At 41.6% G+C, this 21,394-nt stretch overlaps 2 protein-coding genes across 4 annotated transcripts in view; one reads left to right on the top strand and one right to left on the bottom strand.

The window, feature by feature from the left end:
- Ttc3 (tetratricopeptide repeat domain 3) overlaps positions 1–14,419 on the bottom strand; it is a 99,392-nt gene extending 84,973 nt beyond the window's left edge. The window contains exons 1-3 of the mRNA XM_032900389.1: positions 14,315–14,419; positions 631–785; positions 310–352 (exon numbers count right to left, since the gene is read on the bottom strand). Coding sequence (XP_032756280.1) covers positions 310–352; positions 631–785; positions 14,315–14,360 — 244 coding nt within the window. The 5' untranslated portion in view covers positions 14,361–14,419. The remainder of the gene's footprint in view (positions 1–309; positions 353–630; positions 786–14,314) is intronic.
- Positions 14,420–14,462: 43 nt separating this feature from the next.
- Positions 14,463–20,601, top strand: Pigp (phosphatidylinositol glycan anchor biosynthesis class P). Of its 3 annotated transcripts, none has more exons than XM_032900387.1 (5): positions 14,463–14,682; positions 15,135–15,238; positions 17,646–17,718; positions 19,774–19,892; positions 20,444–20,601. In XM_032900387.1, the coding sequence occupies exons 2-5, from the start codon at positions 15,157–15,159 to the stop codon at positions 20,566–20,568; spliced, it is 399 nt and encodes a 132-aa protein (XP_032756278.1). In that variant the 5' UTR covers positions 14,463–14,682; positions 15,135–15,156; the 3' UTR covers positions 20,569–20,601. The 3 variants fall into 3 exon arrangements, with proteins under 3 accessions (XP_032756278.1, XP_032756279.1, XP_032756277.1); XM_032900388.1 differs by lacking the exon at positions 14,463–14,682 and adding an exon at positions 14,747–14,923 and having other exon boundaries at positions 20,444–20,600; XM_032900386.1 differs by lacking the exon at positions 14,463–14,682 and having other exon boundaries at positions 14,998–15,238.
- Positions 20,602–21,394: the final 793 nt, after the last annotated feature.

The following is a 21,394-nucleotide window of genomic DNA, read 5'->3' on the forward strand; positions in this document are numbered from 1 at the left end:
AAAACTGAAGGAATAAAACATTCAACTATTAGCTATTAAGAAACTGTAGGTATTGGCTGTAGCTTTACAAAAGATTAGTTTCTAGTCTAAGAGCAGAGTTTCAGCATGCTGATGGAATCTGGCCTTGAGCGTCTGTCTAATCCTTCTGCCTCAAGCACTGTTCCCAAGTGCTGGGATTAAGGCTGATATAACCAAATGAAGCTAAAAATACATTTTAAAAGATAAATTTGTTATGTTGGTATGACTGAATGGATAGACCTCCCTTAATAGTCTTGCAACAAATTAGCATTAAAGTATTAACATACTCACCTAAATTTTTCTCACTTTGGGCATAATCTTTATATTGCATACCCTAAAAGAAGAAAATTATTCTGATTTTTATCTGGTAAATGTGAAAGTAAGTATGATTTGTGGTTTCTGAACTCATCTTGGACCTTCTCATTGGGTTACTCTGAGTTTGTTCCTTTTCCTCAGGAGCCTGGTTGATCTCCAGTCAAAGTAACTACTTCTCACCACTCTGGCAACACAGCCCTTCCCTTCTGAAATCATCTCTTCAGAAGCACATGTACTGTCCTATCAATACACATGCCACAAAAACTGCTCTAAAGTAGATTTAGCAAGCCTACTCACCACGCCTTCATAGTAAAGCTGGGTTACTCGAACATAATCATCAGTGGTAAAGTCAGGAGTACAGATACAGTCATCCTCATAAGGGTAATCTTCCAGTAAGATATCATCTGCCAAACTGAGACCTCCCTCAGCAAAGTCATCCATGCTGCACAGTCCTAAGGAGACAGTGACATTCTAGTCAGCAGTGGCATCATCTGAGGTCATAGAGCAGCAGCACTTTTCCCTATAGTTTATTAGAACCATGTTGGGTCCTGTATCCTAAGGAAGTGACTCCAACTAGAACACTGAAGTCTGCATATTCTCATCCCTAATCCACTGTTCTTTTTCCTAGGCTCTTTCCAAAGAGCACAATCTGTTTCTTCTTTTCTTTAGGTTCACCAGCTCTACATATAACTAAGGGCATCTGACTCCGTATGTGCCTAGCAACATACATCTTCAGAAAGTGTTTGCTGAATGTAGAAAAGACTTTCTCCTCCTGTATACTTCTCTACCTGCTATATGACACATCATAAACATACCATTTCACAGCATACAAGCTGCTATACTCTCAACCATCCTGCCTCTACTGAGCAACCACTTCTGTTAGCTGCTCCTATGTTCCTAGTTCTGGTTCAGTCTCTATCTAGGGCAGAGGGGCACAGTTGGAGTGGTTCACTGAAACACTCTGTTCTCCATGGCCGTCTCCAGAACTACCACCCTAATCATTCCTGCTTGCTATTCTCTACAAACATACCCTGTACTGCTAGACTGCAAGTGAGAAAACATCTTTATCAAAAAATATTTTTAATGTCTATTTCAGTGGAGGAAGAGGAAAACTATTCTCAAGTGTTCGGCTTTTGTTTTTCCCTAAATAAAGTTCAATAATGAAGTTTTTTTTTTCAGAGCAGTACACTAAGTATCACTTAGAATTCAGCATCTCATTACTTCTAGCTCTTGCCAAGGAGTCACAGTCTTGTCTTTCCATCACCAGCACCACCATTAATTCTATCTCTTCAAACCCTACTGTTGTTAGGTCAAGATCATCTTTAAATAGACCACCACCAGTTCTTAGAATACACACCTATTTCTTCAATGAAACACTATGCTCAGTTTGACGTATGAAAACCTGACAAAATCTAAAGTGAGGAGCCAGCCTCCTTGAAAACTATTCACATTACAGGTCACACACGGGGCTGAGTGCTTCCACAGGCGTCTTCTCACTAATCCTCACAGCAACTGTCACAGTAGACTCGAGCCACCATCTCCTCTGTACAAATGTATTTTGAAACATTTCAATAAAATAAAAGTAATTTGCTCAAGATCCCCAAGTAACAAAAGATTCACTCAGTCCTCTGGCCTCACAATCTTCTCACACACACAGTAACTCACCACAGCTACTTTTCCTCATCCTAGCCACCTACTCAGCTCTTGACTGTTTTCACATTTAAGAACACTGGCAATCAGTCTTTTCTCTTCCAAGTCCACCATCCCAGCCATATTAAGGCCTATGCTGAGGGTGCCCTTCTCAACCAACATAAATGCCACACCTACTTCACTAGGTTCTTCTTTCCCAGGGCCACTTCTCACACCTTATCTACTGTTTTTAATACTTCATTTCTGAGCAAGTCCTCTCTGGTCACACCAGTCATTACAGCTGTCTTCTTTTCCATCACCTCCTGCTGGTCAACCTAATCAACAATTTTCTTCCCTTTCCTACTGAGTCCTCTATTTTCATCCTCTCTTGGCTTCCTACAATTTGGTTCCATTTCTACCTTTTGAGGGAAACTACTTTTAAGAAGGACATTCATGACCATCTACAATAAAATGGTCATCTATAATATCTGAGAAGTTTGCCTGTTCTGCATGAACAGTTCCAGTATAAGAAATTTACATAATAGCTGAAAAAATTAAAGACACCACAGCAGCCAAAATAAGGCACGTAATATGGAAAATGCTATCCTAGGAAATGTGTGTGTGTGTGTGTGTGTGTGTGTGTGTGTGTGTGTGTGTGTGGTGTATATATGTGTGTGTATATATATATATGTATATATATATATTCATGGTTTCTACTATAAATACAGAAAAAGACAAGATCTGTCATAACCCACAAGATCACCACCACAGTATAAATTACAATACAATTGGCAGACTCTAGTCCCTCTAACATGATGCTAGTCATTCAAGTCTAGCAGACACCACACACAGCTACAACTGTACTGTGATAAAAATGCTGGTGCAAGTTTCTAATGTTCCATTTGTTTAACTAGAGAGGCAGTGTGGCAAAATGGTTCACAGCATGAACTCTGGGGCCAGAGTGACTGGGCTGGAACCCTAATGCTCCCATTGCCTGGGTGTGTAATCCAGGGCAAATTACTTCTCTGTGCTTCTGTTTCTTTGTATACCAAGAGGGAATCACAATACTACTTCCTGACTAATCAGCTAGTACATGTAAAGTACTTTCAAGGTACCACCCATGTTAAGAAATACAATAAATACTAGCTATTAATAGTACTGGAGATGAAATTTTAAAATCTGCTGTTTTTAGATGATGCCAACTAAATAGTCTACCTTAATTGCTAAATCCAAAGAGGACTTTTCAGCTTACAACTTACTTGACACTGTGGACCACTTCCTCCTTCTGAGGACTCTTCATATGGACTCCAAAGACCATCTTCTGGTTCTCTTCCTATTGGTCTGGCTGCTCTTCCTCAGTCTCCTTCATGTGCTCTTCTGGTCCATTCCCTGCCACCCAATGGCAACTCTCCTTTCTTCCCACTCTTATTCTCTCTCTGCATGTCCTTACCCACACACCCACGGCTCACAGCAACACTTTCTGAACTTTCACCACTTGCGCAGCTTAACCACGATTTTTGCCGTTTCTATTTATTACATGAATTTTTACTTAATATTTCCCTTCCATTTTTACTTAGCCTAAATAATAACGTCCATGCTATCACAGGTTTGGTATGAAAGTTTTTATGCACATTAAGGCACTACTAAAACCTTCCAGGTATTTATCTATGTACCATTTAAATTAGCTCAGGTGGTACTACCATAGAAAACATTGGATTCCAAACTCCCAAACGCTGAAGATTCCCAAATCTCTCCAGGCTGGGCCACATCTCTCAACTTCTAGAACTTCCATGCCAATTGCTACTAGACATTAACCAAATGTCTCACAAGCCCCTCAGATTCATTAAGTTCAAAAATGACCTTTTTTCTCCTCAAACAAAAAATGTGAAAAGAAGCCAAGTTCTTTCTTCTTTCTGTATACTATCTATCAATTATTGCTCTAAAAGCCAAATGGTTATCCAAACTAAAAAATGTGAAGGAAACCAAAAATGCAGGTCAACCCTGTCTTCCCACTCTCCTTAAACATTTCCATTCAATTTACCTACACTACTACTTCCCTAAAAATCGAAGACCATATGAATAAACCACACAGAGGCTTCTGTCTAATGCCAATGCCTTAGCCACACCTTCGTCTTTTCTCCTATGAACTAACTTGTTGTAATGCAACAAGCAGTCTCTAAGTGGTGGTTTGTCTTCACCTCAGCATCCTCTGAAACTCAGCCTATCACCTCACTGATTAAATCCATTCAACAGCCTCTCTTTGGTATCAAAATAGTACTCTCTCCCAACAATATGCAGATAAGACCTGTTGTAACACCACTGCTGCTTCTATCTCGCCACTACACAACGCATGCCCTAGACTCAGTCACAGCTGGCTGTTGATCATTCCCTAGCATCCTTATTCTGCAAGTACATAATGCTCACCAGTTCTGCTCAGTTCAGGAAGCAAGTCCTGATCATCCCAATGCACTGAGTTTACTTCTGAAGCTCTGTAAGCTTGGAGCACCATGCCTAAACCACTGACAGAATTTTCACACTGTTTGATCATCTCTCCTATTTATCTGTTACAGCACTCTGGATATAGGGGATACAAATTATAACAAACTCAACATGTGTTTTCCTTTAGAATATTTTCCTTTAGAATAAATTAATCTATACCTTTAATTTTAAACTTGTTTTAATATAAATATTTTTAATAAGAAAACCTATTTGATGAAATTTTTTTCTAATACAAACTAAAACTACCATAGTTACATATTAAAACAAAGTACTTACTAGATAACTAAGAACTCAAGCAATAAAGGGTAGTGGGGGAAGAGCACAGATTTTTTTTTTTTTTTTTTTTTTTTGGAGCTGGGGACCGAACCCAGGGCCTTGCACTTGCTAGGCAAGCGCTCTACCACTGAGCTAAATCCCCAACCCCAAGAGCACAGATTTTAAGACACAGTCTCACTATTGCAGCCCTAGCTAGCTTGGAACTCACTATGTAGACCGAACAATGATGCCCTTGTACTCACAAAGATCCACCTATCTCTGCTCCTAAATTCTGGGATTAAAGGTGTGTGCCCTCAGGTCTGGCAGATTACAGAGTTTTTAATTTTTAAACAATGTTTTTTGTCCATTCATAGAGGAAAACGCTTAAAGCTAACCTCTCTCTCTCCAAAAGCAGTAAACCTAAGCTAGAACTAAACTGACTTCTAAGAGCTAGAGACAGTGCTACCAAAAGCCATATGGAGCAGAGTGGTAAACCCTGGGCCAGGAGCCCGAGTGTAACTTGAAAAAAAAAATATATATATATATATATATATATATATATTTCTCCCAATTTTAGATTCAAATTCTCACAAAGATGAATCAAACAGTACATAACCAATCACACCAAGCAAGGATGTAGCAATCAATCCATCATGACAGAGACAACAAAAGAAGTTACGTTAGAAACCCCCACCCCAAATTTCAGACACTGAGATGGCCAAATATAGAATACAGAACAGCTACAGATTTAAAAATGGAACACAAACATTACACTAAAGGATGACTAAATATGATGCAAAGGGAACCACATCAAACTTTTAAAAATAAGCCAGGAAATTACATGCCTGTAATTTCAGCAACTTGGGAGAGGTAGAAAAAGGTACAAATGCAGGGTTAACTTGAGGGTTAACCTTGTCTCAACAAATACAATTACAGATAGATTGATAGGTAGGTAGATAGATAGGTGTTAAAAGTAAAAAGTTCAAATTGAAAGGACTTGCACAGGGAAAAGAAAACTGGTTAACTAAATGATGCATTGGTTGAAACTACTAGGACCAAGATGAAAAGAAGACATGAGCAAAATGAAAGAGGAACAGTAACCCAGAAGGATGAATGCACTCTTCCAGTTAAAAACCTCTAAACACAGATAAAAACCAGATGTTATTTAAATAGGACTCACAATCTTGTAGACTTAATGAAAGGCAAAATTCAGACTGAAGAAAGACTATGTATCAAAATTTTATATTAAAAGAGCAGGAGCTAGAAAGGCAGCTGAGCAGTTAAGAGCACTTGGTTTTCCAGAGGACCTGCGTTCAGTTCCCAGCATCCACATTAGCTGAATGGAGCGCAGCTGCAGAGAGTCTAATGTCCTGTTCCTCTCCAGAGGCACCTGAATCCATGTAGCATATATTCACACAAATATACATGTAAAAAACATCTCTTAAAATTCTTAAAAATAGTGGTGGCTAATTTTGGTTATAAACTTGACCATATATGGAATTAATTAAAACTCAAGTATCTGGGCATACTTGTGAGGGATTTTATGATTGAATTAATTGAGATGGGAAGACCAATCCTGAATCCAGGCCACACCTTCTAATGGCAGCCCGAGACATGGAAGATGGAAAGGCCTGCGTGTGCTTTTGCCTGCTTGCTCTCACTCTAGCTGGCAAACTCATCTGTCCTGTTACTGAGGCATCCTTTGCTAGTATTAGAACCTACGCCCTTGAATTCCAATGTAGACTGAAGACCAGCAGGTTTCTAAGAACCCTTCAGAACTCCTACACTAGAGAGAGTGCTCAAACATCCAGCACTGAACAGGGACTGAACAACTACACTCTAGGCCTTTCAACGGGGAGATAGCTACTGTTGGCTACCACTCTAACAAATCCCCCTTTAAAATACACACACAGACACACACACTCTCCCCCTACCTTGTTCTTGTGTGTGTGTGTGTGTGTGTGTGTGTGTGTGTGTCTGTGTGTGTGTGTCTGTGTCTGTGTGTGTCTGCTTTCCTGGCCCTTTAGAGAACCTTGAATAATACAAGTAGTATATTTAAACTTAGGAGTAAAATGAGACACTCACAAAGACAATCAAATGTAGCTAAAGTAAAACAATATTTCCTTCAAAAAACTAAGTAAACTGGAAAAAGACTGCATCTTTGCTATACTAATGGAAAAGATATTTTAAGAACCTTGAACTAAATCAAAATGACTTCTCAAATTCAAAGGTAAAATAAAAATGGTTTTAGAAAGAAATGAGTTGTCCACCAAGATATTTGAATTAAACAGGAATTTCTAAACTTAAGAATTACAAGACATATTGTCTGATGGGTCAAAAAAGAAAATCCAAAAATATATTATTTGTAAGAAACACCTGGGGGTTGGAGAGATGGCTCAGTGCTTCAGAGTACTGACTGCTCTTCCAGAGGCCCTGAGTTCAAATCCCAGCAACCACATGGTGGCTCACAACCATCTGTAATGGGACCTGATGCCCTCTTCTGATGTGTCTGAAAGACAGCTACAGTGTACTTTTAAAATAATAAATAAATAAATATTAAAAAAAAAAAAAGAAAGAAAGAAACACCTAAAGGGGCTGGTGAGATGGCTCAGCGGTTAAGAGCACTGTGTGCTCTTCCAGAGGTCCTGAGTTCAATTCCCAGTAACTACATGGTGGCTCATAACCATCTGTAATGGAATATGACCCTCTTCTGGTGTGTCTGAAGAGAGTGACAGCATATTCACATACATAAAATAAATATTTTTTTTAAAAAAAACCTAACCCTTTTTCTGGAGGGTTCTATGTGCTAATAAATTATTTGACTTAAATTTAAAAAAAAAAAAAAAAAAAAAAAGCTTAACTTGTAAAGAAACTAAAACAGCCAGTTTTTAAAAATTAAATAAGTAAGTAAAAATAAATAATATTCTGGGTAATTTCTACCAATGAGAGACTTTTAAACAGTTTAGGATAGACAAAAATAGGGCAAAAGTCCAATTCACTAAGAAATCAATGTTAAGCTTGCATGCATCTAATAAAGGAGTCTCAACAGACACAAGAGAAACTGCTGAACTACTAACAAGTCCTGGGTACCAGTATTCTCAGACTCCTAAACTCATGACAATCAGCCTGGTCAAACGAGCAGGCCAAGATGACCCTGTTCAGCTTGACCCTAGTCTGGCTCACTGAAGAAGTATGAAAAGTTGTGGGTAAATGGGATAAAAATGGAAAAAAAAAAAGACTGAACAATACAATTTCTATTTTTTACCTAACAGATATATAACAATCACCGAATACACAGACTTCATACATACACATAAAACATTAAAATTATTTATCATAAGCAACTATTAAATTTTATATGAATAACGCCATAAAACATGGGTAAAAACTGTTTTTCAGGGGCAAAATGAAATGCAGACCACATTCTGACAACATGGTTAAGAAATCAAAACAATGAAATAAAAAAAGCTGTGTATTTAACAACAATGAAATAAAAAAAACGAAGATAAAATTACTCCTATGCTAATATTAATAAAACAGATAAACGTCTGACAAGACTAAACAAGAAAAAAGAGCCAGTTTTGGTGACACAGGCCTGTAGTCTCAGCACCCATGAAGTGGAGACGATAGGATACCCTGTGTTTGAGTTCTAGGCCAGTCCAGACTACAGGAATGAGCCCCAGTGTCACACAACAAAAAGACAGGGACAGTATAAATAATATTCTAAACAAGGAGAGAGAAAATAAAAGCCAAGCATGCAAAACAAAAAAATTTATAAGTCATTAAAATGGCATGAATTTGATACTAATAAATTTAAATTTTTGGTGAATAAACAAATTTCTGAAACTACCAAAATAGAATGGAAAGAAATGGAAAACAGAACGATTTTATTTCAGTACAACTGCTGCCAAATGTGCATATACAAAAAGACTATACATCCAAGTCATTTTGTACATAAGATCCACCAAGATTTTTAACAAACTATAATCCAAACTAACCACTCAGTAACTCACTTGGTAGATGATTGTGACCTTAACACCAAAATCAATCAATCAAAGCAGAAAAAACGAGAAGCCTCATGGGGGGGCCTCGCCTTTGCTCTCAGCACTCACAAAACAGAGGCAAATGGATCTGTTGAGTTTGATGCCACCCTGACCTGTATCAAGACTTCCAGGCCAGAGAGTGAGACCCCTTGTCAAAAATAGAAATGGGGGAGGGGTCTGTTTATAACCAGGTACAAAATCCTAGATAAGGCATGATCAAGCCAGGTGGAAGTAACATATGCCTTTAACCCCAGCACTTGGAAGGCACAGGCAGACAGATCTCTCTGTGAGTTCAGGCTAGCCTGGTCTACCCAGCTAGTTCTAGGACAGCCAAGCAAGCTACACTACGAAATGCTGTCTCAAACAAAACAAAACAAAAATCAAACAGTAGTACCATTAAAAAGACAACCTATTAAGGCCAATTTGGATTTATCTCCAGAAAAATAAAGTAAAATAAAAATGTAATTAAAACCTGTAATTTGAAGGGCCAGAGAGATGGCTCCAATTGAATGTTCTAGTTCCTTTTGTTCAATTTTCAGCACCCACATGATGGTTCACGACTGCCTTTACCTCCTACGCCCTCTTCTGGCCTTTGTGGACACCAGGCATAGACGTGGTTACACAAGACATCATATGCAAGTAATACATCCATATACATAAAGTAAAAATTTTTTTAAATGTAATTTATAATTAATTTCATTTGATGGACTGGAGAAAAGATGCAGAAAAGCATATGACAAAACGGGAAAGCCTCCCCTAACATGGTAAGTAATCTACAAAACCTCCACAAATGCTATTAACAGTTAATCCGCTTCTTTGACATTGGAAATGAGTGTATGTACTACTATAATTACTTCTAATGAACAATCATAACCACTTCAACTGAACACATGTTTAAAAATATGCCAGGGGCTGGAGAGATGGCTCAGTGGTTAAGAGTACTGACTGCTCTTCCAGAGGTCCTGAGTTCAATTCCCAGCAACCACAGGGTGGCTGGCTCCTGATCATCATTAATGGGATCTGATGTCCTCTTCTGGTGTGTCTGAAGACAGAGGCAGTGAACCCACATACATGAAATAAATAAATAAATAAATCTTTAAAAGTATGCCAGAACATGAAAACACACACAATAAATTGAAAAGGAAAAGACCTAAATATCACCATTGCAAATGACAAAAAAAAAAGATGGAGTTCCAAAATATGAAAATTAAAATACAAAGCAGAAAAAATGTTCTGTTTATAACAGCAACCAATTTCAAGGCCCCGAAGGGTTTTTTAAGACTGATTCTTCTTAAACCATGAGACTCAAGAGTTTCCTGGGCTGGATTACTGAAGGGCTAAGAATGCGGGTCAATGGTACAGTAACTGATTAGCACTCACAAGGCCCTGGGTTGAATCACAAGCACCACTTAACGAATACCATTCTTCACAATATGACCCTAATTATGTCCAAGAACCAAACCAACCAACCAAACAAACAAACAAATACACCAGATTTCAGGTAAAAGCTACAGTGGTGGTAAAGAAAGAGTAGGTACCAATACAGATAAAATGAGGTAACAAAAAAACAAGCCAGAAACAGATCCATACATAGAAAAACACTACACTCTGGTAAACAGAAGTCGAATTCCATCTATAGAATAGAAAAGGTGAGCCACATGGGACAAGATGAATGGATATGAGTCACTAGCTCACCTCATATACAAAAACTGATTATGAATTTAACTGGATTATGAATTTAAGTGAGAAATGCATCTTTTAAAATGTCTAAAAAGGAACATAGTGGACATCTTAGTAAGTCCAGAGCAGGGGACACTTCCATTAGATTATATTAAAATTAAAAATTGGGGGGGTTGGGGATTCAGCTCAGTGGTAGAGCACTTGCCTAGCAAGCGCAAGGCCCTGGGTTCGGTCCCCAGTTCTGAAAAAAAAGAAAAGAAAAAAAAAATTAAGAATTGGGTTGTATGATGTAGTTTAGTGGTAGAAAACTTGTGTCACATGCTCTGAGTTTTTTCAATGCACATTTAATAAAAAGTGCTACCAGTCTGTAGCTTTAAAAGATAATTCAATACTCTTTAAAAGTGGGTGAAAAAACAAGGCCATGTTTTCCACAGAAGGGAAACACCTGATGAATAAATAAATATTCTCAATCTCATTAATAAATGCAAATTTAAACCACTAAAAAGATACACCAAATACTACTGGCAAATACAAAGAAATCTAAGATAGCAAGTGTTGAACAGGTTGCCTATAACTCTCATATAATGCTGATCAAGGTACATAAATTGACAAAGCTATTAGCTAAAACACAAGTTGGCACAACCACTTCAGAGCCAATTTGAAACCACTTCATAAGGTGGAACATCCATACCCCTAAAATCCAGCAGTTCCACTCCTAACCAATAGCTTATGATGCTGGGCACTCCAACCTATTCACAAAGCACTAAAAATACTTTGAAACTTATGCAATTTCCCTGAGCTACTAAAGAAGTCTGAGAGAGTTCAGCATTGCAAAGGATAAATTTCTAAAGTATCATAAGGACATTTTAAAGTAAAACTATTATTCTTCCAAATGTATAACTAGGTCAGCAGGATGGCTCATTGGGCGGGAGTTGCCACCAAGCCTGACAACCAGAGCCCAATCCCCTATCCACATGTGTCCTTGGGTACCCTACATGTGCCATGGCACATGCACCCACACAAATAAATAGGTGTCAAGTCGTTGTAGGTATTATAGCTAGTTTTATCACACAATTGAGTTGAATAAAAGTTAACTATAAACACTAATAATTAACAGAAAAAAACAAATGATACCATTTCCTAAACAAGTGGACAGAGGAGCAGTGGAATTAAAAGAGGCTTTTCCAGCATTTAAACTATTCTTTTGCTTTCCTACTTGCAGTTATACCATAGTTCTTCCAAGTGGGCATGCTGGTTACATTTCTTGTGGGAAAACAGAACAGTCAAAATGCCCACCGACAGAAACACAAGTAAACAGCATTATAGTCAACCAGCATTACACAAGCAGTTATTATTAGTTACTTAGAAACACAGCATTTAGTGAAAGCAAGTTTCAGAAGACTATACCCAAAGTAATACGTTTTACTCAAACATAGGAGCCATACACACAATTCAATGTTAAATGGTACACAAAAATCTGATAAAAATGTTTAAAATACAAGAATAACATGAATTCAGGATAATCACCTCTGAACGTGAACATTTTCAATACTGGTTAGGCTGCTTCTTGATTCCACTGGTAGGCTTGTAAGTTAGTGTTCATTTGTTTGACTTCACAGCTTGTAAATAAATACGTCACATATATTCTGAATATATCAAATACTTCATCGAGGAAAGAATTTAAAGAAAAACATCATACCTTTAAAATGCTTTTAATTCAATCAGTTCACTTGCTACGTGAGAGGTACATATAACATTACCATGAAATCTTATCTTTACATCAGCCAAAGCAACATTAGATAACATAACTGTTCATTGCAATTACTGTTACGAGGACCAAATTCAGTAAAGGCCGAACCAATCGGCTGGGAGAGATTAACCCATTTGCTGTCACATGGCTAGACAAAAGCCAGTGTAGTCTGTACGCAAATTTAGCAGTAAGCTGAAGTCATAAAGAAGACGGTCAGTAAAGAAAGGAGAAAAACAGTTTGTTAACAAGCATGTGAGGAAATGGGTGTTCTCAATACCAGTGACCGTTAAAACTGGTACAACCACTTTGAGAGCTTCTATCATATCTGGTTAAGTGGAAGATGTACATATACTTCTACCCAGCAAAATTATGACTAAGGGTACTTCCTAGAGAAACTCCAAAAGTGTGCACACCAAACAGGTACAGAGATATTTTTTGCAGGACTGTTTTAAAGAGTTAAGGCTATAAACAATTCCAAAGTCCATCAAAAGGAGTATAAATATAAATTACAGTATATTCATACAATGCAGTGCTATACCAACAATTATAATAATTCAAAGAAAGTACAAATATTCGATTTATTCATATATAAATCTCAAAATGTGATGCTGAGTGAAAAAGCAAGTTGCAAAGACACAATTTTATATCACTTTAGTTAAAAATCAATACTATATATTGTTTATATATTCACCATTATCAAGTTGTAAATTATGCACGGAAATGATACACACAAACCTGAACACAGTGGCTATCTCTAGGTAAGGAGGGGGTCAAACTCTCAGCATCTCCAAAAATTTTTTTTTTTTTTTTTTGTTTTTGTTTGTTTTGGAGAATCTGAAGTAAATTTGGCAAAAAAAAAAAAAAAAAAAAGAATAAATAATAAACAAAATGGCCTGGTTGATTAGGTCTACCTGTGTTTAATCTCTTAAGTAATCCAGAAATTGAAAGAGAAAAAGGGAAAATTAGGCAACAATAAGGAAACTGAGCAGGAGAGAAAGAGAATCCGCAGCCCTTGAGCGCAAAGCACAAACCCTTGACAAGCACAGTAGTGACAACTGAATCCCTAGGGACGTCTTCCCATATAACGAACCCATTTTCCTTAAAGTAAAATACAAAATTCTTGATATAAGTGTTCTAACTAGAGCTGTGGTTGTGAGAAACTGCCCCAGAGAGAGCAGTAAAACCTGTATGATTTCAACCCTGTTTCCCTGAACCATCCTCATCCCCCGCCGGAATCCAGAGTTGTTTATGGCTGCTATAAAACACCCTGCAATAACCAGTGTTAGCCATCGCCTGGCGACTGGCATAAGCACATATTGTGGAAATAATCTACAAACTGAAGGACGTCTGGAAACTACAAGCTTCTGGAAAAGGCACCGTGCAGGGGTACCAACACACCCTCGGCTTCATTTTGGTCCTTTGCGCCCCCCACGTCTGCCCCCTCCCCACTATGGGATGGCCGCCCAGGCCTTAATGACGTCGCCAGCACTGCTGAGCAGCAGCCCCTGCGCAGGCGTAGGACAAGGCTGCAGGTGGGTGGGGGGCAGCTCGGCGTCCCTCCCGGGTCCTCCCAGGAACGCGGGGAGGGGGAGGCGTGCACACACACAGAGCAGGGGCCGCGCTTACGCGCGCGCTCTCTCGCACAACCCCGCGCTTGCCGCAGGCCCCCCGCGTGGCGCACCTTCGGGGACCCGCGAAGACGCACGCGCGCGCCCGCCACTGCAGACAGCCGCAGCGGCGGGCGCGCGCGCTGGGGCGGAGGCGCGCACACTACAGGGAAGGGAGTGACAAAGGTGATGGGGGGAAAACCACCCTCAGAGGATGGGGACGCCCTCGCCGTCGCAGGGAAGGGCGACCACCGCAGGGAAGGGCGAGCATAGGAACAATGCGGGCGAGCCGCAGACCCCAAGGAGCGTCTCCGAGCGCTCCGGATGCGGCAGCCGACACACGGCTGGGGATGTCACCCGCGCGCCAGGCGATGCGCACCAAAAGCCCCCTCCTACCGTTACGGACACATGAGGAACACCGGACAAAGGGAACACACCCACTGGGGCAAGGGCGGCCACACCCCCTCGGCGCGCGGGCGCTCGGCGAGACGCGCGGCGACGCGCACACCCACACTCACCACACACCCACGGAGGGAGGTGTGGAGCGCCCCGATGCCCAGGCATCTCGGCTGCGGCGGGACGCGCAGACGCTTCCGGGAGCCCCGCCGCGCGCAGGGTCTGCACTCACCCGGGCCCGCAGCCCGCGAGCCTCGGACGCGGGCTGCCGACGCCTCCGGCCCTCCACGTCAACCAGACCCGCAGAGCGAGCGCTGAGCCGCTCCTGAGGCGGGCGGGTCACGTGGCTTGGAGGCGCGCATGCGCAGTCGCCGCACCGCCCCCTCAGCTCGGCTGGGTGGGTGGTGAGACCGCGGTAGCCCCCGCTCTGCGGACGCCGTGCGCCTGCGCCAAGCGGCGGGGGCGCCTGCCAGCCCCTGCTTTTCCTCAGGTTTTTTTATTTTTTTCTTTCCGCCCCCACAGCGGGTGTCTGGGCCGCGCCTGCGCAATGGGCTGAGCACCGAGGGGCTGAGGGTGGGGACGGGTGGGCGTTGGTGCTCGAAGGACTCTAGGTCCAGGGCTTTCGGTTTTCTTTGAACGTCACGTAGGCAGGGAGAGAGCCCTTCGTGAGCGGGCAGGACTCGGGACCTTGGTCCAGCCTAGGGCCCCTTCCTCGTCTCAGAGGGTCCGAGGTGCGCATTTTCCCCGCAGCGCGCAGCGCACGCTCCCGCCTCCCCATCTGCAGGGGCGCGCGCACGCGAAGGGGCCCTTGTTTGGGGCGGGCGCGTGTGAGCATCCGCAGTGGCTATGTCCGCAAGTGATGAGATTATGTAACAGACCAATGGTGAAGGGAGATGGGGGGGAGGAGGGATGTCTGACGACGACTCTGTTCCTTTTCCACAGATTGTCTAAAGCCACAGGGAAGATGGTGGAAAATTCACCGTCGCCATTGCCAGAAAGAGCGATTTATGGCTTTGTTCTTTTCCTAAGCTCTCAGTTTGGCTTCAGTAAGTACTGGAATGGTGGATGGCTAGGGCCTTTAGTGGACCTTTAGTATTCGAGGACCGGGAAATAATGCATTTGTCCATAGAACATACACATGTGACCTGTTGATTCTTTCTACTTTTAAGGAGTCCTGAAGGGTACCGTTTGTTTGCTCAGTTGATATATCCAGTATCAGGTTAAATCACCCAATATTTAGCACCAGGCTTGATGCTAATGTGAATAAAACCTGGTCCCAACCCTTGAGGTCATGGTCCTGTGGAGAAGAATAGTAAACCCACAGTTCAGAGAGCATGTTGAGTGCCCTGGGAGAGCCTTGGAAGGTTTAGAGACTAGGGTTAGCTTCCTCCAGGGCACTCCCTGGCAATTATATCAGAATAAGTCAGGAAGGACCATGAGGAGAGTCCCTGAATGAAGACCAGAGAAGGTTTTTCCAAAAAAAAAAAAAAAAAAAAGTGAGGCGTTTATAGCTCCAAGGAAGCAAAGCTGGAGCTGAAGAGTGAAGAGAATGGGCCAGAGAGGCCAGGTGTAACAACATACCCTTAACATTGATCACCATAATGTTCCATTTTATAGATGAGACCACTGAGGCTTAAAAACAAAACAAAACAAAAAGTCCCTCAAAAAGTTTGGAAGATATGAGGCAATCAAGTGGTAGAAAATTGAATGCCCACAATCCAACCTTCTGGGACTAGGTAGAAATCAGAATGTATATGTGGAAGTGTCGTTCCCAACTCCTAAGTATAAAACCCTAGCTTAACCGTAGTGTAGTGGAATCGGTGGAATGAAGTAGCCACAACTGGGTTCAGTTATGGGCTCTCTCGTGGAATTATTGTTTGGTCTGAGAGCTTTTTGTTTTGCATGAAGTGAGCCTGTGAAGTAGGTGCTACCTTGCTTCCTCAGTGTAAAGATGGGAATACAGGATTTCAGTGACTTGATCAAAGCCAAGAAGCAACGGGACTGGAATTAGAACAGGTGCACTGCAGGCTTCGCTGTACTAAGGTCCTTCTCTGACTCGTGTATTAACTCGGGTGATTTATGAAAAGAGGCTGCTGAGTAGGTATTAGCTGCCGTTTATTTCTGTAAATTCCTACGCAAAGAGGATTTAAGGATTAGAGACTACAAACATGTTAGATACAACCAAAAACTAATGGAAGAATTTATTGAGCACTTACCATGTACCAGGCAGTGTTACAGGCCAGGGAAAGACAAAGCAAGCCAAGCCTCGTTGTCTGCTTTCATTGAGCTTTCCACATAGTTGGAGAATACAGGTAAGGAAAACAAATCCAGGAAGCAAAACGGTGGGGAAGGAGGTTAAGGAGCAGGAGGAGCCCTCCCCATGTGCTGTGTGCTGTCTCTTAGTACCACTTACCACAGAGTAGGGGAAAGATCTCTTTTCCCATCGTTGTTCAGCACCAGAAGCATTCGGGAAAGCACAAACCCTCTCTTCAGGAGTGACTGTATCCCAGTCTTGACCTACAAAGCTGTAACACTTCATTCTTAACGGAAAAAAACCATCACCGCTGATGTAGCTTGAAACCTGTCTTCACTTCCCTTGTACAAAAGAGTCCTTTCTCGTGTATAAAACAGACGTGTGTGCTTCAGGACTTTTTTGAAGATTAAACGAGTTAGTGCATGTAGAGACATTCAGGACCTATTGTTACTGCACGGAGACAGCAGGAAAGGAGCCCACAAAGACAGGGTGTTGACAGAAAGAAGATTGTGTATAGACAGTCAAAACCAGAGAGGACAAATTCCCCTTTAAGCCACTAAATGCAATTATATCTTCTCTGTGGAGAAATAGTGAACATATAGGATGCAGAAGCAAACTGTTAGGTGCTGTGAAAAGAAGTTGCTAAGAAATAATATGTCACAGACTTTTTAATTAGTCATTTTATTCATTTACCTTTAAAATGATATCTCCCTGATTACCCCTCCACAATCCCCCCATTCCATTCCCCCTGTCCTCCCTCCCCTTTACCGCTATGAGGGTGCTTACCCACTCCTGCCTCACCACTCTAGCATCCCCCTTCGCTGGGGCATCAAGTCTCCACAGGACTAAGGGCCTCTCCTCCCATTGGTGCCTAACAAGGCCATCCTCTGCTACATATGCAGCTGGAGCCATGGGTCCCTCCATGTGTACTCTTTGAATGGTGGTTTAGTCCCTGGGACCTCTGGGTGGTATCCATAGGCTTTTTAAAGTGCAGTGTGAAAACTAAGACACTAAAAACTTTTAATAGGGTAATTATGGTAGGTATTACAAGAAAGGTACAAATAAGGCAGCCACTAAAGATCCTGGATTCTGAAAGCGCGAAGCCTTTGGGGAGTGTTCTTGTCGTTTATGAACCTTACAGACTGGACCATGCCGCTCTGACACGTCTTCTCTCTTCCCTTGCCCTCTCTACCCTGCAGTACTCTATCTTGTGTGGGCTTTCGTTCCCGAATCTTGGCTAAACTCCTTAGGCTTAACTTACTGGCCTCAAAAGTAAGTTGAATATTTGTTCAGTGGGGGTAAAACTGGTAACTGTTTTGAGGGGCAATACTCTCCTCTAAAACCCAAGCCTCAGATCATTACTCCTTTAAAATCCATGAGTATCTGTGTTGAAATTGAACATTGCTCTTATTTTTGTGCTGGGGAGTGGGAGGGTAGTAAGGGTGTTCACATGTGTGTGGCCACATTATGTGCAGGTGAACATATATGCATGTGCATGTAGTGCCTCAATGTTGATGTCAGGAGTCTTTCTTGATACTCTCTACCTTATGTGTGGAGGCAAGGTCTCAAAATTGAACCCAGAGTTCTATCTACAGCTAGTTCTAGACTAGCCAGCTTGCTCCAGAATTCCCTGTGCTAGACTTACAGCTGGTCTGCCACAAAAGCCCAGCTCATACCTGGGTCTGAGAATCCAGACTCAGGTCCTCACACTTGGGTGGCAAGGGCTTTAACTGGTGAGCCATACCCCAACAGCAATTGAAAGGTCTAAAGGTTATTAATATATCACTAACTGAAGGTGGTGGGGCAAACGTTTATCTCTGTTTCCTCCTAAAGTCATACTAAAATTATACCATTATTGAAAAATCTTTTAAAGGTATAAGCACACACATAGGAAAGCAGATAAGATATTAACAAAATTTTAGCACTTTGAGATAGAAGATTCTGGTATTTACATGTGGTAGATGGGGGAACCCAGCAAGAACATTTATGTCCTGGAATTCCAAAAATGACCCAGACCTCGGAAGCAGTAGCATCTCTTGGTAATGATAATTTTGCATTGGACAGGAAGTGTCTTTAAAATGCATTAGACCTGCTGACTCTCCTTCCATATTTTAAACCTGGAGATGACCTTGCCTTCCCCTTCAGAAGATAGTTCCATCCTGTGGAAAGTGTTGGGCAGAGTCTGTAGTCTGGAAGTTACAAGGGCTAACTGTAAAAACTGATAATAAACCATTATCTGCATAGCTGAGTAAGGCTCCCTCCCCTAGCTTCTTCCCTTCCCAGGCTTCACCCCTTCCCAGAGAAAGGTGGGAGATGCCTTTCTGAGGATGCTGACCAGGGTAAAAGGCAACATCTACAATCCACCTTTCTGCCATCTCTGCCCTTGTACATACCTTGCTTCCTGTCAACTTATCCCTTGGATCTTAAATATAAATACGCCATCATAAAGACCAGGCACTAAAAGAAAAGTCTGTCCCTAAATACAAAAGAAAAGAAGATACTAAGAGGAGTGGAGATAAAGCTATCTGCAGAAGGGAAAAGTTCAATCTGAGATGAGAAAAAATCCTGAATGGTATGCTGTCCAACCTCTGAAAAGTTATAAGCACAGTTATTAAAATCTCATCTAGAAAGTTGATGGCTGAAACAGTGAAACAGAAAGCAGAGATGGAAAACAGAGGAATGTATAATGGTGCAAAAAACTATTAGAAGGTCTAGCAGGGAAAAGGGGTTGGGAGGAAGTGATTTAACAAAACCTGGCAAGATAGAACACTTAGTGAGCTTCACTGCATTGAGAGGGAAGCTGAGAGGCATATACGAATTTGATTCTGGAGCATTGACAGATTCTGGGAGAAACAGTAGACAGAAACGTATAATCTCAGACAAAACATAAGAAAACATAATACACTAAGGTTCCCAGTTGCAAATATTGCTGACATGATCAGTTGTTTTTAACTGCTGGCATAATAAAAGGTCAGCATATGCAGAAAGTATGAGGAAGAAGTAAATACCTCACTTTCATATTAGGACATCTGGAGAAAATGTCTGAGGCCGATGAAAAATCTTGATGTAGGCATGTTATATGGATGTGAGGATATAAATGCCAGAAGAAACAGCTCAGATATTGAAAGAGCTCATGTGGGCAGAATAAAACTCTACGGCTGGGATAGCATGGCTGAAACACCTGTCTGCAGCTGTCCATTGACCCCTTGTACAGGCTATCCGTTACATGCGTCAGCTACTTTAATAATAATACAGATTATTAGCGTGTGTTTTGGGAATTAGGACTCCTTGACAAGTTCGTTAGCATGTATGAATTCTCTTGTGCAGGTACTGGGCGGTTGCGTTGCCTGTCTATCTCCTGATCACGGTTGTAATTGGTTACGTGCTCTTATTTGGAATCAACATGATGAGTACCTCTCCACTTGACTCCATCCATACGATCACAGGTAAGTTTACATGAAAAAAATTGTGAGGCATAGGGAGTGGGCCTCAGAAACACATTGTGAGAAAACATCTGCTACGTTAAACATGGCACGATGATTAATCTCGATCAGCAGCTCGTAAGGATTTAGAGTCACCATGGAAACAAATACCGAGCACTCTAGGAGGCTTATCTAGATTTGGTTTATTGAGGTGGGAAGATACCTTAAATGTGGAGTGTACCATTCCATGGGTCGAGGTCTGAATGAAAAGGAGAAAATAAACTGAATATGAACATTTATCCCTGTCCGACTCCTGATGGACACATGGTGAGCACATGTGATCTGCCACCTCCTGCTCCGACTGACATCCCTCCCCTCTGCGGTGAACTGTCTCCATGTAACTAAGCCTTAGTTCGTTAGGGACGTCGTTACAGCATGAGAGATAGACCTAATGATAGCTCGTGGCTTGCCGTCCTCTGTACGTCAGCCTGCTGAGCAGTGTCAGGTCTCAACGAACCACAGAAATTACAGAGACAATTGCTTGGGTCAGTAGAGCTTCTTTTCCTTTCTTGCAGATAACTATGCTAAAAACCAACAGAGGAAAAGCTACCAAGAGGACGCCATCCCAGCATTAAGAGACATTCCCATTAGTGAAGTCAACAAAATGTTCTTCCTAGACGCCAAAGAACTCAACACCTAAAACTGAGCTGTGTATAAACATCCTAAAACCAACCATTTGCAGTTGTGGGCTGAATAATTTTGAACATAGTTATATCAACTGTCCTTTTTTTTGGTTCTTTTTTTTGGAGCTGGGGACCGAACCCAGGGCCTTGCACGTCCTAGGCAAGCGCTCTACCACTGAGCTAAATCCCCAACCCTCGACTGTCCTTTTAATAACCTATATAGACATGTAAAAACATGAAAATTGATTCCTTAGATTGAGTTCAATTGATATTGTAAATATTTTCAACTGAGTTTTTAATTGACAATAAATAAAATAACATTATACTATAATCAACCTTGAATAGATGTATATGTGCACACATGGGTGTGTTCATGTGTGTGTGAACGCAGACATGCACAGTGTACATAGAGGTCAGAGGACAACTTAGGTTGTCTCTCTTTAGGCACCCTTTGTTTGAAACAAGGTTTCTCATTGGCCTCCCTTCACCACTTACCCAGGCTAGTTGACCACAAGCTTCCAGGACTCTACCTGTCTGCCTCTTACCCCATCATTACTTTTGTATGGGAGCTAGAGATCTGAACTCAGGTCCTCAGGCCTCTGTAGAATATACTTGACCCACTAAGCCACCTCCCCAGCCTAACATAAAGCATCCAGGAACAGATGTCTTCCAAGCCTTCTCACATGCAGCCCGAGTTGAAAATGATCATCTTGTCTCTTATCCTTAGCTCAGCTGGTGGATCAGCAAGACTGTGCCTACTGCCTACGAAAGAGCAGGAACTAGTCAGAGCTGCCACTCTGTACCCAGTGTTCCCTTGTCCTTTCAAGAACAGTGATGGGCCTG

This window comes from Rattus rattus, chromosome 4, assembly GCF_011064425.1.
Source record: "Rattus rattus isolate New Zealand chromosome 4, Rrattus_CSIRO_v1, whole genome shotgun sequence".
Taxonomy (NCBI): Eukaryota; Metazoa; Chordata; class Mammalia; order Rodentia; family Muridae; genus Rattus; species Rattus rattus.